The 16536-nt window shown below is 41.9% G+C and overlaps 1 protein-coding gene across 1 annotated transcript in view; it reads left to right on the top strand.

Annotated features, from left to right (window-relative positions):
- Window positions 1-16536, top strand: part of LRRC1 (leucine rich repeat containing 1) — a gene marked incomplete at both ends in the record, with an annotated part of 73697 nt that overhangs the window by 21523 nt on the left and 35638 nt on the right. Inside the window, 2 exons of the mRNA XM_082305984.1 lie at window positions 9650-9728; window positions 12917-13006. Of these exons, the coding sequence (XP_082162110.1) occupies window positions 9650-9728; window positions 12917-13006 (169 nt within the window). The remainder of the gene's footprint in view (window positions 1-9649; window positions 9729-12916; window positions 13007-16536) is intronic.

Below are 16536 nucleotides of genomic sequence, written 5' to 3'. Positions count from 1 at the left end.
GGGACACGGCTGGGACAGCTGACCCCAACTGACCAAAGGGCTATTCCATGCCATATGACGTCATGCTCAGCATATAAAGCTGAGGGAAGAAGAAGGAAGGAGGGGACATTCGGAGTGATGGCGTTTGTCTTCCCAAGTAACTGTTATGCGTGATGATGGAGCCCTGCTTTCCTGGGGATGGCTGAACTGCCAATGGGAAGTAGTGAATGAATTCCTTGTTTTGCTTTGCTTGCATGCATGGCTTTTGCTTTACCTATTAACCTGTCTTTATCTCAACCCATGAGTTTTCTCACTTTTGCCCTTCCAATTCTCTACCCCATCCCACTGGGGGGAGTGAGCGAGTGGCTGCGTGGCGCTTAGCTGCCAGCTGGGATTAAGCCACAACATAGGTACATTCATTTAAAGCTTCCTTAGAAGGCCAGGTGAGCACACAGCAGCTGACCTGCAGAGCATCTGTCTCTGCCACTGCAGAGCAGTGTGTAATCTTTGCTTTGCTCTCTGGGGCTTCAGCTCATTTGTTTGTATTGGTGCATGCACACCAATGCTTTCCATTTTAATTCCACTGTCTGCTCCCAAAGATGTACCTGTCATCCATACTGTAGCATTACCTCCCTTCTGCCCAGAAAGTGGGTAAGTGTCCCCCTTTTCTCCCCCACTGAAAGCAGGATAACCAGCGTTTTCAAACTAGAAATACTGACGGAGGAAAGGCTCGAGTGGTTATTTCAATTCACCTAGACTGGTGACCCAGCTATTTTACAGTGAAGACATAAGCTAATTAGGCAGAAGCAGTCTAAGTCTTCTGATCCTGTCCTGCAGCCCTGAATGGTCTCCGCTTTCTCATCTAACAGCTGCTGCCTTTTGCCCTGTGCTCTCACCTTGGATCTGCTGTCCACCTCTGCTGCACTTCCACAGCATCTGAGCAGAGACCTCCTCTGTGAAATGCTCTTCTCTGCCTGCCACCAGCTGCTCTGACAGGAATGTGCTGGTACAGGTCTGGTGATAAATAGTAAAACCCAGAATGCTGAGAAATAAATGTAAATTGACACTTTCTTGCTCAGTGGGCAAGAAAGAGAAAAAAGAAGGCAGCAAGCTGTGCTGTTGCAGGCACTATGGCTGGCAAACGCATCTTTTTGTTAAAATATGCAACTGCTGCTTGTTTGCCTTCAGAACTGCTTTGTGTCCAGGTGAGCACTTATGGACAAACAAGAATTGCTCTGACTCCTTCATGGACACGTCTTACCTGGTACAGGAAAGCATCCTGTGAATGCACTCACTGCAACCCTGCAACCCTGGTTGTGAACATCTGAAAGCCATAGGACATCCCACCCGAGACTGTTGTGGTTTGTATGGTGGTAGAACTATTGCAGAGGATCTTCAGCTTTAGCCTGGGCCAGGCCAGTGACTGTTTTTTAGTTTTGTGTTTGTGTTTTGTTTTTTTTGTTTGTTTGGTTTTTTGTGCTAATGAAAGCAGAGCTCCCTTGTTGCAGACTTGGAGATAACAGAATTTTTCACTCTTTTAGATGATTGCTTGCTAGCAGTTGTGTTGGATGGTTATTTTTTGTTTGTTTGTTTGTTTGTTCGGGTTTTTTTTGACACATCTAACTTCTAGTGACATATTTTCTTTGTATTATCTCCCATCCCTCCCTTCAGGTCAGTTTAAAACCTGTGCTTAAAAAACATTATCATCTTCATGTCTTACAAATGAAGTTTATGGACTGATGTACAAAGCAGAGTACTGGGGAAGAAAGAAACACACACTGCAAATTGCTTTTAAATTCTAGAGCACTGCAGAGTCCCACAGACGTGTAGAAATTCTTGCTTGCTTTGAAGGAGTGGTGTAAAAGTTGGAATTTGAATCTGTGTCATTAAAATGAATTTGATGTTGGTAAGTTGGAGGAGGAGGTGAGCTTTATATGCAGCAGGAGAAGTAAGGTGAGAGAGAAAAGACTGGACCTTGTCACTGAGCAAGGCTCATTAGGGAGGGGAAGGAAAAAGCATCAAGTGCCGACTGTGATCGGGAAAGAGAAGATAAGTGAAATCTCATGATGGAATAATCTAATTAGAGAAGTTTAGAAGGTGTTATTTTTAAATGGATAAGAGAAAAGTGGATTTTTCCATCATGGCATATTCTGCCAGATTTAACTGTTTTTTCTAAGTAAATTTTGCTGAAGTACTTGCGTGCACATTTAGCAAAAGTGTCTGGCTTCATCCAAATTCAAGATAAGGCTATGGGTTTAGAAGGTGTTTTTTGTTTGTTTTTGGGGGGGGCAGTGGTTTTGTTTGGGGTTTTTTGATATTTTAGTGAGGATTGTTTGGATTTTTTTGTTTGCTTGGATTTTTTTTGTTTGTTTGGGGTTTTTTTTGTTTTGTTTTGTTTTTTTTTTTGAAAGCAGCAGGACAAGTTGGAGACAGAAACCTTTGGCCTGCTGAGGTATCAGCTAAAGTGTTAAACATCAGACAATCCATATGGGAGTGACATAAAATAAATACTTCATTTTCTGGATAATCTAGATTAGAGATCATAAAATGGCAAAGGCGTTGTTCTTGTATCCACGGAGTTGCTTGGGTTTTGGTTTCTTTTTTGTTGAGAAGGTTAGATGCCATGGCTATGAAGTTACTGAAGAATTAATTCAATAAATCTCTAACTTTGTTGTTAAAGCACTTAATACACTTTCTGTCATCCGCAGGTAGAATACTAGGTTTTACTTTTATTTTTTCTTGCTTCTCAGACTAAAAGTGTTTAATTCCTGCTAGCCTTGAGGCTCAAGATGGAAATCCTTATAAAAAATGTCTCCTAGCCTTGTTTAACTCTTCATTGGCACGTATCAATAAAAAGGTAGAAGACCTAAATTCCTTGCCAAAGTTGGGCTCTTCCACTTGATTCACCTGGCACTATCGTTTCCTTGTGATCTGATCTTTGAGCTCCCCCCTCCTTCTTTTTCCTCCTGTTTCCAATTTACAGCTCCTGGTCCTCTGTTGCTGCTTCTTCCTGCAGCTGAGAAGGACAGTCTGTTGATTTACCACAATGCTACCTGTTCAAAAACCAGCTCATTTTTATGTCCCCGCACGGTTTTCTTTCATTGAAATAATACCTATGTATCCGTGAAATGCACTTATGTGAGGAATTTTTTCCCCTGCTCCTCTCCTCCCTTGGAAAAGGGACGTATCCAGAAGAAATGAGGAATGAGATGCGTACCTCGCTTCAGTTTCTTGCTAATTGTGCAGTAAGGGATTTAGTTGAGAAAACCCAGCCTGAACCTGTTTGTGAATTTTCCTTGAAGTCATAAAGATGGGTCTTCAAAGAGCAGTATCTCTTGTATTTTGTATATCCTCAGCCTCAGAGCTTGAAGAGGAAAATGTTACAACCTATACAAGAGCCACTTAACTTCAACAGACTTTGCAAGAACTGCGGGACTCCTGTCACATTGTGCCCCAGAAATTGTAACATTTACCTAAAGAGTTTGGTTGCTGCAGCCTTCAGGGCTAGTAGCAAAACCTTCCGGTTTCTAGAAAAAAAGAAGCCTGTCAGATCATTGTGTATATCATGATTTTAGTGTGGAAATGGAGGGAGAGGATGAGTGATCTTCCTCCATCCCTTCCCCCTGTGGAGACAGAACCTCTGGGAGCTGCACTCGCCTGCTTTGGGGAGGATGGAGAGATGTGGTGGTGGCGTCTGCGAGACAGCAGCCTACTGAGCTGGACTTTGCAGCTGAAGAGCCCTTCGTAGAGACAAACAAATATTTGCACCACAAATTCCTTCTTGCGAGGTATTTGACTAAGCGGGCTGTTTCCTCCTCCCCCGTTGGGAAGGTGGAGGAGGTGGAGAGCGGGGTGGGAGAGCTTTCCCAAGGGCAGGCGTCTCAGAGACCCCTGTGCAAGGGGTGGCACCCCCATGGAAGTGGGAAGAGAACCTCTAGGCTCCTAAATCACTCCAGCAGTGCAGTGCTTAATGTTTTATTGGACCTTTTGTGTCTGTGTGTCTGTATGTGTGATATACTATAGTAGATATTGTATATGATGTATGTGAGAAGAGACAGGGGAAAATCCTTCTGTGTATTGAATTGGATGGATGAGATCTGGTTTGCCTTTGGTTATCTCTCTCCTGAGGGATAATGCTGCATGAATTCACAGCCTTTGAATTTGGCATGGGTTTCCTGGGTATACATTTGGTATGAACTAATCAGCTGCTTAATACATTAATGAATTACTAATCCCTAAGTGGTTAAGGTGTTTTGCCTGTGTTGTACATACCTGGAGGTGGGCCTTCTGCTGTGACTGTCTAGAGCAGGACTATTCAGTTGACTTTTGCTGGGGTGCATGGGGTGTGCCAGCTCCAGCCCTCCTAAAGCACAGTGTCACATTCATAGCTGCAAAATATAACAGTGTCCAGTAGTTGCTCCCTGAAAGACTCTTGAACATTGTGAACTCTCCCTCAGGAATGTGGCACATCTGAGACTTCAGCTAAGTTCTTGTAAAAATACTTTTTACTGTGAGCTGGAGTCCACTGTTTGAGTAGCTCTGGTCTGGTAGCCCTGTCACAGCCTAAGACCTTCCCGGCCATTGCTGTCTCGATACTGATTAGGTATTGGAAATTATGTTCACTATTGCAGAACGTGTAAAGGATGATGGCCGTGTAGCCTTCGGCTAGACAAAATAATATTGTCAGCTCTTGAAAGTCGATATACAAGGCTGTAAAAATGTGCCATACAAAAGGTTCTATCAGTTTAAAATGAAGGCTGTCTTCTCCCCCACCCTCTCAGCCATAAGAAGAAGGAAAGTGGGGAAATGGGGATTGAGAGGTGTCACTGTTGTAAAAATCTTCAACAAAAAATAGATTAGCACCAAACAAAAGGCTTTTTAGAAGTAACTTTCTCATTCAGACAGTACACAATTCAGTAGTGTCAAACTTACCTCTTAAGTCACTTGTACAGGACTTGCAAGATGGTTAGCAAATTCTTGTGCAAACTAGAACGATAAACATCTGAAGAGGTATTTTGAAGGAGGTTTGAGGAATATGCCCTCCTATATACGTGACTGCCAAGCTTGATTTTCATCCACTTCTGCTGGCACGACTTCTTTTTGCTGCCAGTGTATTTGTATTGTCACATGTCACAGGGCTTATGCTTGGTTTATGGCTTTATTATTAGCAGGGCTGCACAGTCTGTATGCCAGAACATCTGGGGCATCATGCAAATGTAGAGCATTCATCAGTGTGTAGCATTAGAAAAATCCTAGATATTTAAGTAGGATTTGAGCTAGTTATCCAGCAGTGGCAAGAAAAGCATTCAACCTTACTGCTGCTGATATTGGCAGAGATGTATGTGTTAATGTCTGTAACGAAATCGAGTAGTCAACAGTAATGGAGAAAGCTGCTTAATCCATCAAGAGGCAGAAGGACTTCTTGATATATCTTTAATATCCTCTGTTGCATTTCAGTTGATTATGTCAATGCTTCTATTGTGGACCATCATCTTCTCTGCTATAATAATCACTCCAGGTTTTTTTGTCATATACTAAAATGCTCCTTGCCTTTTCTCTTCTGAGTTTATTTATTCAACATGTTACAGTAGTCTTCACATGTAGTGATAAAATATCTGCTCATAACTTGGTTGTGTTTTGCCTGAGAAATCTTTTTAAGATGCCTTGCAATTAAAATGAGTTCTATTTCAACCTTGTTAAACTTATTAAATGTATAATGATCCTCAGTTCAAAGAGTTGCACTGAATTTTTGTCTGTCCCTTGCCTGGTTAGGTGGAGGAGAAAAATTAATCAGATACAGGAAAAGTATCAATGCAGGGAGGAGAATGCACTTTACAAGTAAAAAAAAAAAGCTTAACGTAGAAATGGAATTGCCTTTCTTTTCCTTGTGCCTGTTACCATTTCTTACTGAAGGTTTTTGCTTATGTAGTGACTTCATAGTCTGGAATATCTAGGCTGGGAAAGCACATTTCTTTTTCAGAATAGATTTTGTAATTTGCAAATGCATCCAAACTATAAGCAGTGCCTATACTGTCTTATTTCAAGTAGTATCTTATATTGGAGTAATTTCTACTTAGCTCAGATTCTTGTTGGCTTTTACAGCTAATACCCAAGACTTGTAACAGAAAAAGCTTATCAAAATAGTTTTGCTGAGAAGGCATATTTTCTGGTTTTCATAGTCCATCATACAGAAGTAGAAGAGAAATTATTTATGGTATGGCAATGAAACTGCACATTGGTGGAGGAAATCAATAGCACGATTAGTTTCAGAAACTTTGTCATTGAGGATTTGAGTTTATCTTCTGCTTTATATGTTACATTTTTGTGTGTGTGTATATATATATTTTAATTTTTTTCCAAACGAATTAGGATAGTTACTTCTACTTGAGCTTTGATTTTTGTAGGAATTTTTGTTTGTTTTTTTATCTGGGAGAATGATTCACACACACAGACAGTGTGTATATGAAAGGGGTGTTGTGTGTACATACATGCATGTGTAAAAGTTGTGGACACTGGCTTGGTTGCAAAGAAAGGAGTTACTCTGAGCCCTCAGAAGCTGTGAAATAGTGATGTCCCTTTCAGGACTTTTCCAGCTAGTTATCCAGGGAAGGATGGTATGAAGCCTAGATGGCGGATGATGCGCTTCTTTATTTGCTGCTGGTTAGCAGAGCTCAGTATCAGTGTTTGTCATTGCTGTAATGAAAGGTGGAAGTAACAAGGTCTACTGAGTGCATGTAGGACTTATGTCTTCAATAATCCTGTAGTACCAGTTCAGTCTTCTACAGACGGCACTCAATCCCAGAGGACTGGAACGGGTAAAACCATCAGCTTTGCTGTCTGTAAATGCAGTTTTGATTTGGTTTGATTTTATGTATATTTATCTGTAGGGAAAGGGAAGATTTCCATTTCTGCGTACTGTTCGTATTTCTTAGAACGCCCTTTCAAAAGTGAATGCTTCTATATGAATGTTTAATAAAAAAAAGAAAAAAAAGAAAGAGTAGCGGTTTATGTGCCATCTGTTTTGGAAGACAGAGCAATGTCCCTGCAATGACGTCAGTGCTTTTACTTTCTGGAGTATTAGTGACAGGCAAATGCTTTTAAGTACTTAGAGTGTTATGAGAATTTTATCACTTTAAGGTCACCATTCAATCAGACAATCTTACTTCTTTTTAGTTACTCAAATGCCACTATTCAGACCTGTTTGTCCCTACCATATGAGAGGAATAGTGTGAGGTTTTGACTCCAGCAGAGATGCTTATGAATGTGACACTTTGAAATAGGCTGGTTGTTCAAGCATCCCCGATTTAAATTTGGGAGCCCTGTGGCTCCTGCAGTAGCTTCATGGCTACTTCCGAGGTTCTTTGTGGAAGATCTGCTTGTCGACTGTGTCACTGGCACGTGCTGTGCTGGATTTGGGCTTGTGAATGAGATGAAACCCATGAAGAGGTTTGAAGACCCCAAGGCCTGGTCGCTCTCTGGCCTGACGCCCCCGGCGCGGGGTCCCGAATCGCGGCCCCCCCACCTCTCCGTCCTTCGTGCCAGGCTGGCGTCTGGCCTTTCAGTCAGGCAGGCGGCCGCGGGGGAGCGAGCTCGCTGGATCCCGACTTGGGGACTCGGAGTGACCTGTCCCTTCTCACCTCAAAGGCCTCACCTGATGTTTCACTCTAAAGTTGTGTCATTGCTGTTGGATTTCTGGGAAGGATCAACTGTTTGCCTTCAAATACCAAAACTGTTATGAAGGAGTGGGTGAGTAAGAACGTATAAAACATCTCTGATGAGACATAATCTCTAAAGTCACCTATTCCATTTTTTGGGACAACCACTGCTGTTGACGGGCCTTAGGGTTTGTGTAGATTTAAAAGTAGTTTATTCTCCTTCACGAAGTGTACTGAGGGAACTACTTGTGCTGTACACACTGCTCCATGCAAACCTTGCCCTGGGCGGCTTTGGCATTGTAGAAGCACAGCTTGGTTGTTCGATGCCTCGCACTGTGGGTATTTACCCCGCTCATTCATTATTTTGGTATTTAGTAACAATTTACCCCTCTCATTCATTATTTTGGTATTTAGTAGCAGTGAATTCTGAAGATGCGGTGTATTTCTGGGGTTAGTGATTAGACCACTCCAGAGCTACTCGTAATCATTAGGAACTGTTTCTCCATCTGCCCTGGCTGTTTTCAAAGCTGTGGCTGGTGAGCACTGGGGTTCAACAGGCAAGAGGGATTTGCTTCCATTCCAAGAGGAAGCACCGCTTGGGATGGAGTGAAACCCATTTGGGGGTGCCCATCTCCCTCCTTCCCTCCAGCCCTTCCCACTCATGTGGGAAACAGCAGGAGGTTCCCAGGAGATGCTCCTCTACCGCCCTTTCGTTGATTGTTCACAACTGGTGACCTGTGGGTTTGGAAGATGGTCTTGCTGGCTCTGGGTTCAGTTCTGAGCTGGGAATCATTCAAAACAGGTGCATTTGCTCAGATTACCTGGCAAGAGATGAACCTGATGAGCAGGTACTCTCCTCCCATCCATTGCACCGCTTTTGGGGAGAAGGGCTGAATGAAATACATAGGTAGTCAATTCTGAGTTACTCAGCTGGATAGGAAGAGACCTAATTTCCAAATATTTTTCCACATATTTAGATGATTTATGGCTGCTGAGGTCAGTGGTACCACTTGCATGAGGAAAATCTATGAAGGTATTTCACGAAATATTCTTTGTGATGAGAACAGCAGAAAGAGGAGATGGAGTAGATGTAATGCTCTCTAGAAAAAATGGAAGTAGGAAAAAACTTGGAAACAGAAGTCTGATTTTTACTTTAAGATTTGCCTTTTTTTTCTTTTTGAATTCTTTTCAGAATGAATCATAAAAATCTAAGTTGTTAAACAAGTAAATCACATGTCTGTTTCATTTTTGCTGGATCTCAATGACAGTAAACAAGCACTTACGCAGAGGACTCACAGCCTATTTGCAGAAATACAGCTTGATGTAAGAGGCCCAGAAGACAATTTTATTTTTAAGATAGCATTCCTAACTTCAGTAGGTAAACATGTTATGTTGAAGATACTTGGAAAAAAAAAGTCTATTTTCACATACAAATATTTCTGATTGCCAGAAAGTAATCCGAAACAGTGTACTAGCACTTATCTGGGACCCGTCAATTTGAATAATATTTTCAAATTGCCTGGCTTTAGTGTGAGGGAGGCTGGTTCTGCTCCCATGAGTTTATGTTACAGGTGGAGAGACTCACACATTCTCCTTCCTTCCCTTGTTTTCCCTCCCCAGGTACTTTGTGCCAGCACAGATTGTGGGCGTGTATTGATCAAATTACAAAAGGTTCAGATTTTAATTGGTTCTTTAGGACAGTCCTAGCACATAGAGTCTGGGTTTTTTGATGGGCAGAGGCTGATAAAGATTAGTCCAAGGACAGGTGAGTAATCTAGGATCAGGAAGATGAGGGTGGAGCAGGAGCGGGAAATGGGATGTGAAAAAACACAAAATGGCTCTGCTGCGATAGCCGTGTACTTGGATGTGAAGCAGTCTTGCATGTTGAAATGTCTTGAAAGATACCAAGATAACTCCTTGCAGTAGTGAGTTACTGAATGTAATGAGGCAATAATTTCAGTGTAGATGCAGTACAGTTGTTGACATTTTTTTTTCCTTTTTTTTTTCTTCTGCAGATATTCCTGAAATACCAGAAAGCATCTCATTCTGCAGAGCACTACAGGTAGCAGATTTCAGTGGGAATCCACTGACTAGGTAACCTCCACCTTCTTCTTAGTACTTGCCACACCAGAATTACAATCTTGCTGTAACAATTACAATTTTAAATAAGCCCTTAAAAATTGTGTTCTAGGATCTCTATGAAATCTTGCCAACAGTGTCTGTCCCTGGCAGGGACTGCAGCAAAAGTTCAGATTTAAAAAGTGATGTGCATCTTTCCTGGGAGGGGATGAAATTTGTTAGCCAGCCAGGAAACATGTAAATCTGATTATCTTTTAAATAATTTTAATTTCTCTTCTTAAATGAAAAGGAAAACCATGCTCATACTTGGGAGAGATAAGGCAATGGTTAGCACGAATGCATTGGCACAAACCCAGGTGCCTGACGATTTGGAATAGACTTTAGATCAGCTGCTGCAGATAATGGCTTTTACTAATGATTAAAGCTTGGACTAGTGTTTCATCACCCTCCCGTCAATTGGGACACAGTGACATGCAGTAACATGTGGCAAAAATGCACTGCGTATGTCGGTGGCTGCTACGGCTGCTGTCGGTCTGCGTTCTGATGGGCTGGGGCTTGGGGATTACACACACTTTCAGTACAGGAGTTTTCTTTACATTTCCCCGTTCCATTTGCTGAAGAATTTGGAATTTATCTAGTGAAATGTGGCTGGACATAGCAAGGAAGAGGCAATCTGCTAATTAAGGCCTTTGAATACTATTTGGAGAACTGTTTCCTAAACCAGCCTGTGCCACAGAACTCCTTTGTGATACTGAGCAAGTCACATAAGCCAGAGTATTCACAGTGGACGCTCGCCAACCGGCGTTGCTTTGCGCTGAGATGGGCTAGGAATACTTGCAGGATTAGCTGGCTGGCTGGGCTGCAGGAGTGCTAACAAACAGGAGAGTGTCTGTAATATCTTAAGCCGCTCCAGTGGGTTTGCAAGATGGCTTCTCCCACATGTGCAGCTGAGATTCTTCAGAAGTGCACTTTGAATATCGCCCATAGTGCCTCCTAAGTTCTCTGGAAAGTCACATCTCTGAGCATTAAAGGGACACTTGTGATCTTAATCCCTGTGCCTCTGTAGCCCATTTATATAGTGAGGATAATAATACCACAAAAATCCAGTAAAGCAAACTGAGGCTGAACTGATGTTTAGATACGCAAGTGGTGAGGGTCACTGAACAGCTTTTTCCCAGACATCTCAGTGTGCAGTACGTAAAGCTCAGAGCTGCATCTCATGGTATTGAAATCAAAATTGTCTGTAGTAGTGCGCTAATTATTATTCTCCATTTTGTGTGCTGAATACGGCCTGGGGCCTAAGTAATGTGTTTCCTTAAACAGTAGTTGTAATGCACAGCTACAGCTGAGTGGAATTAACAAAAGAGTTGAAAAGCTTTTTAATGGGGTTGAAATAGATCTCATAACTCTTTGTTGACAGTCTAAGGGAATTTTAAAAATTCTTGATAAAGTGGCTCCAAAGCGTGTGCATGTCCTGGAAAACATCACTCCAAGCAGTTTACTAAGTTAGAAAACACAGATACCAGAAGCTGTTTGCATGTGGTTGCCAGATATTTTCTGTGATGAGATCCAGAATTTCAGTTTTACCTATATAACAGCATGTAGGTTTTGGTACTAATTTGCCCAGGCAGAGTGGGAAAGTCTAGTAGTGATTTCCTTTTCTGGGCAATATCCTGGAACTTTTTTTAGCCATTGATTCTTGTCCTTATTTCCTCTAAGCTTAAAAGTCAGTCAGAGATCTTCCCAATCAATGTCCTACCACTAATATAGTATGTTGCCTCATTGTCAAACTTAATCATTGATGAACCTGCAGCATTAAAAGTGGCTGGCAGACCACTTTTCCTGCTGTTTTCAGATTATTTCAGGTTTTATTAATAAAAAGCAGGCACATTTATTGTAGATTAGACTGGAAGACCACTATATGCAATAGATAGGATAGCATGGTTCCAGTTGGAAGGGACCTACAATGATCATCGAGTCTAACTACCTGTCCACTTCAGGGCTGACCAAAAGATAATCAGACCATTTAACTCCAGTCTTAAACCTGTTAGAGCCTAAACAATAATGAATAGTTACAGCGGAGCTCACAGTTTGGAGATATTGAGCATGTTCTGTTAATAAGTTCCAGAAAATGACAAACAGTGCAGTGTGGAGTTGAGCACATGAAAAGCCCTCCCTGGCCCCCTCTTGTAATTTGTCTTTTTCCCTTTCCCCATCATGGACAGTTGCACTTGCCTGTAGGTGTGCGTCTCCTTTTGGCTAGTTGCCTGCGAGTCATACCATGTGCCTTGAGCTGGGTGATGGGGAGAGCAGGAACGAAACCACATGCTACAGCTTGAGCTTAGGTTGCATGCTCTGGAGGTTGAGCAGAGGTTGGATGGCTGGGCCAGGGGCTTCTCCTCCTCTACCTCATTGCCCCTTTTACACCATCCTGTCTCCTGTGCGACTGCAAACCGAGCTGCTTGGTGCAACCCGGCTGCCAGCGAGCAGTGGGTCGTACAGGACTCCGTCCGTGTGAGGGGAGGGGAAGCCGAGCCTTGCAGAAGACTGACTGGATGATGGACCTAAAGGCTTTGCAGATGTTTTGCATATGGCTGCATTTTCTAGTGTAAGAAGGGAGGGATTACATGCTGTTGTGTTGTGAACCAGTAAATGTGAAATGCTGTAACAGTGGAACGTTGTCTTCACAGTGAACAGACTGTTTCTTCAAAAAGCAGCAACTGAAGAGCAGCCTAGTAGCTAATATGAAATGGCCATGCTGTAAGCATGTAACTGAAGCCTGAATAAACGTAATTTCTTTAATTATTTTACCATCTAGGTGATACAGGAAAATAATAGTAAAGTTTTTTTTGATATGTTTGATTTTTTTTTTTTTTTTTCCCAATTTGTTAAAATGCTTAAAATATTCTCAAGCCCTTTTAAAGTTGCAAATTGGGGGCAGGGAAGAGAGGGGCTAGGAGACAGGGATATTACCTGTTCTTTGACACCGAAGAAACCTTAAAGTCTGCAAGTAATGGGATTTTTTTCTTATTATGGTCCTTCGAATTTTCTGAGAGTCATGCTGGAGTCTGGGCATGCCTCCCTCTGTGTGTATTTGCTAAACAGACTCTTGTTTTCCACTACATGTTATCTTTTCCAGTATGTATTACATGAATGTGAATACTTCTGCTGGAAGTCCTTGATTTGAATTAATATTTCCATAGGTTGCCCGAAAGCTTTCCTGAATTGCAGAATCTAACGTGTCTTTCAGTAAATGACATCTCTCTGCAGGCACTACCTGAAAACATTGGGAAGTAAGTTGTTGTTTTTTTTTTTACACTTTATTACTATCTTAATTTATTTTCTCTTTATTGTTATGCCTATTGTATAAATGACTCGCATAATTGTATGTAATATACCTATAAAGTTATTTTACAGGTCTGTGCTTATTTTTTATATTCTTTCCAGTCTGAGGGATCTGTTTAACAAAAACCCTTTTGCCTTTTTACTTGACATTAGCAGGTGAATGCAGAATCAGAAGCATGTGTGTGTATGTTTCAACTCTGTTCTCCGGGATTTGGAGTAACTTGGAATTGTAGGTGCAAAATTAAATAAGTGTTTTGCGATGCAGATCTGACCTTTTGCTTTCCTTCATTGTAGTAGACCATTGATCCATTATTGTGGACATGTGAGATGGCTTGCAGCTTAGCTCAAAACCAGACAATTGTTGGCACAAGAGCAGATGGGTAAAAGCTGGCTGTGAGCAGGATGGAAATTAGAAGGTTCCTAACTAAGGAGCAGTCTGGTTCTGAAAAAACTCCAGTGGGAGCTGTGGAGATGAAAACTCATGGAAGAGCTCTTAAGATGAAATTTGATAAGCTTTAAGATGTGTTTGTTAACTCTGGCAAGTAGAGCAGGGTTGCAAGGACAGACTTCCAAAGTGGAGACACGTGGGAAGTAAAGTGAACGTTGTTTATCTGTCTCATTTTGACTGAAATGAACATCCACACTTGCAGAAGGGAAATCTCTCTCCTCTTAGTGGAGAGAAGCATCTCTCTTCCAATTTGAAGAAGATGTAATTCCATGTCTCCTCACTTGAATGCTGGTTCAGATCAAAGGCTCATCTAGCCCAGCTTCCTTCTACAGTTGCAGTGAGTAGATGCCTAGTGAGGATTACCAAGAAAAGTTTGATTACTCCTCTTTCCATCCCCTGACAGTTTCTGGTTCAGAGGATTTCCTGAGCTTTGCATTTTAGTTTGTCTAATTGGTAGCCCATAATGAATCTCTCTTCCACATACTTGTCCAGTATCTCCTTGAGCTTATGTAGACATCTTTAGTATTCTCCTGGGCAAATAGCTGCACAGGTCTGTTACCCATTGCATTGAATTGTTGTTGGGTTGTTTTTTTTTTTTTTTTTTGAGCCTCGCTCTACCTACCTCGCCTATGACCCCTAGTATTAGAAGAGGCAGTGAGCAGCTGATCCCTGTGCACTTGATCTGCCGTCGATGCCTTTGTAGTTTTCTATCGTATACCTTTTTTTTTTCCAGGCTGAAGAGTCTAACTTGCTACTCCAGCTTCAGGAATAGTCTTCACAGAACTTAATATCTGTGCTTTAACTCAGAAGAATTACGGTTTTTTACTTTTACTGGGAAACATACCATTTTACAGAATTTGAAGTTTCTTGCAGCACCTGATTGTTCTCTGTCTTTTTTTTCTCCCTCCCCTTTTTTTCAATCTGCACCTGCCTTTATGGTTACCTTGCCCACATTGTTGTTGTTAGTTGCTGTGTACTGAACCACTTCCATCTTTCTTCAGAAAGCTACAGTAACTCAGATGTTGAGTCATTAGTATCAGTAGAGGCCTATTAATCTTAGACATCCTTTCATAAAGTGGGATATTTCTAACATGGATTCTTTGGGGAGTCAGCATAGTCCCTAACAGTAAAACCCAACTGTTTCTAAACAGAGGAGTCCTCCAGAAGGGATCTTATTATTCAAAGCTTCTGCGAGGCAGTCAAGTTCAGACCGGCATTGCTTTAGCCACTTCCCATGGGTACGAAAGCTGTCAGCTGGCACCACTCCAGCAGCAACAGAAATAGAAAATGTCTTTTGAAACCTTCCACAAGTACTGACAAGTACAGCTAATGTACGCCCGGTGACTATGGCAAAGTCTTACCTAAAAATTGCATGGGCCGGGGCCTTTGTGATATTCTTCCTTTTCTGTAAAAGTTCGCAAAACTTTTCATGCGATTTTTTGCAGGACTGGCAACTAGAGAACAGGCTTGTTCAGACTTTGTGGTTACCGAAAACCAAGGCCAAAAATTTGGGATCCTGCCTGATTCTGAAAATGAATAGGTGAAACATGACAAGCTGAAACGATTCCCAAAGCATGAGGTGGACTGCTGCTTTGCAGACAGCAGCTAGAGGAAGGTTGCTGGCTTCCCTGAGAGGTCACTGGCTGCGGTAGCTCTGGCTTCTTGCTTGTCCTGCCTGTCATTTGGTAGTGTGAGTGGTGATAGCCTCTGTTTTAGAGCAAATGACTAGAAACAACTTCGGTTAAAATGAGGATACCAGACATTTGTAGAGATGTCAATATGTGGAGCTGTGCAAGAATAAGGGTTAAAAAAATGCCTGTTTATTGATCCTGAGCAGTCCAGGGAAATGCTGTGATACTATTTCAGCCCTACGTGAGCTGTTGCAGAACAGAGCAGTTGTAACCCGTCCTCCCTCAAAGTCTGTATCTGATTCCTGATATTGAAACTCAAAACCAGGGGTCCTCACTTGCTTTGGGAAGAGCCATATGCTTGTCCTGGTGGTCTTGGAGACTTCTCCTGGAGGGCTAGACGTTTGTTCAAGTCTGACAGGCTTGCTTTGATCTGGGAAGTGCTCCCAGGTTAGCTATCTAGAATACGAATATTGTATTTCTACAAAAACACTTTAATCTCCTTAGTAGAAATTTCTGCTATCAGATTTATGCTTAAAGAAGCAGAGACAAATGCGTCGGCCTGTTGTCTTTGGCTCATCAGGTATTCATGATAGGTGGGAATATGGGCTAAAGATGCATGCTTTCCAACTCAGAAGAATATTAATGTAAACATGAGGGAAACTCACAGGATGCCCACCCAAAATGTAACTGTTCCTGAAGCCTGTTGGGGAATGTCTTGGCGACAGAGAGAAAGGGATCCTGTCTGGTTCCAGCTGGCAATTATTGGGAGGTCTTGTTTGTAGCCAGTTAGAACTGCAACCTGAAGTTCCTATGGGTCACTTACCTCTGAGAGTGATTTTTATCAAATTTTTAGCATTAGATCTATAAGTAATAGATTAATTTTTTTCAGTCTGGCTACCAACAAGTGCAGCTTTCCTTTTTTAGTTCACAAAATTTTCATCATTTACTGCAAGTGAATTTCATGGTGCAGCCAACTGCCTTGTGTTTGGTAAAAGCAGTGAAGTGCTCTGTGTCTTCTCCAAAGGTTGTCTACTTGTGCTCTTTGTTCCCTTCTCTATTCTTTTCCCTCTGCACTTGCTGAGACCCAGAAAATGCTAGGAATGAGAAAAAAAGTAATGCTAATTGTGTCTTTCTGGCTGAAGAGACCAAGTAAGGCTCCTGGAGGTGTTCGGATATGTTTGCAAATGCCTTACTGGAGTTTCTGTGTGCTTTGAATAATAATCCATGGTGTTATTTGATGGAATAGGCTGGACCTAGATCTGTCAAATAGTGAGCAAACAAATATATATTGGTGACTTATTCTGCTACAGTTGGGCTTGTTTTGGGAAAAACTTGTGTTGTGCTTGTTTTGTGTCTTCTGTCTTCTGGCCACTAGAGTATGTGGAAACTTAAGGAAATG

This window comes from Platalea leucorodia, assembly GCF_965183815.1.
Source record: "Platalea leucorodia genome assembly, chromosome: 3".
NCBI lineage: Eukaryota > Metazoa > Chordata > Aves > Pelecaniformes > Threskiornithidae > Platalea > Platalea leucorodia.
Note: the sequence above shows the minus strand (reverse complement) of the source record. Positions and strands in the feature narration are given on the sequence as shown.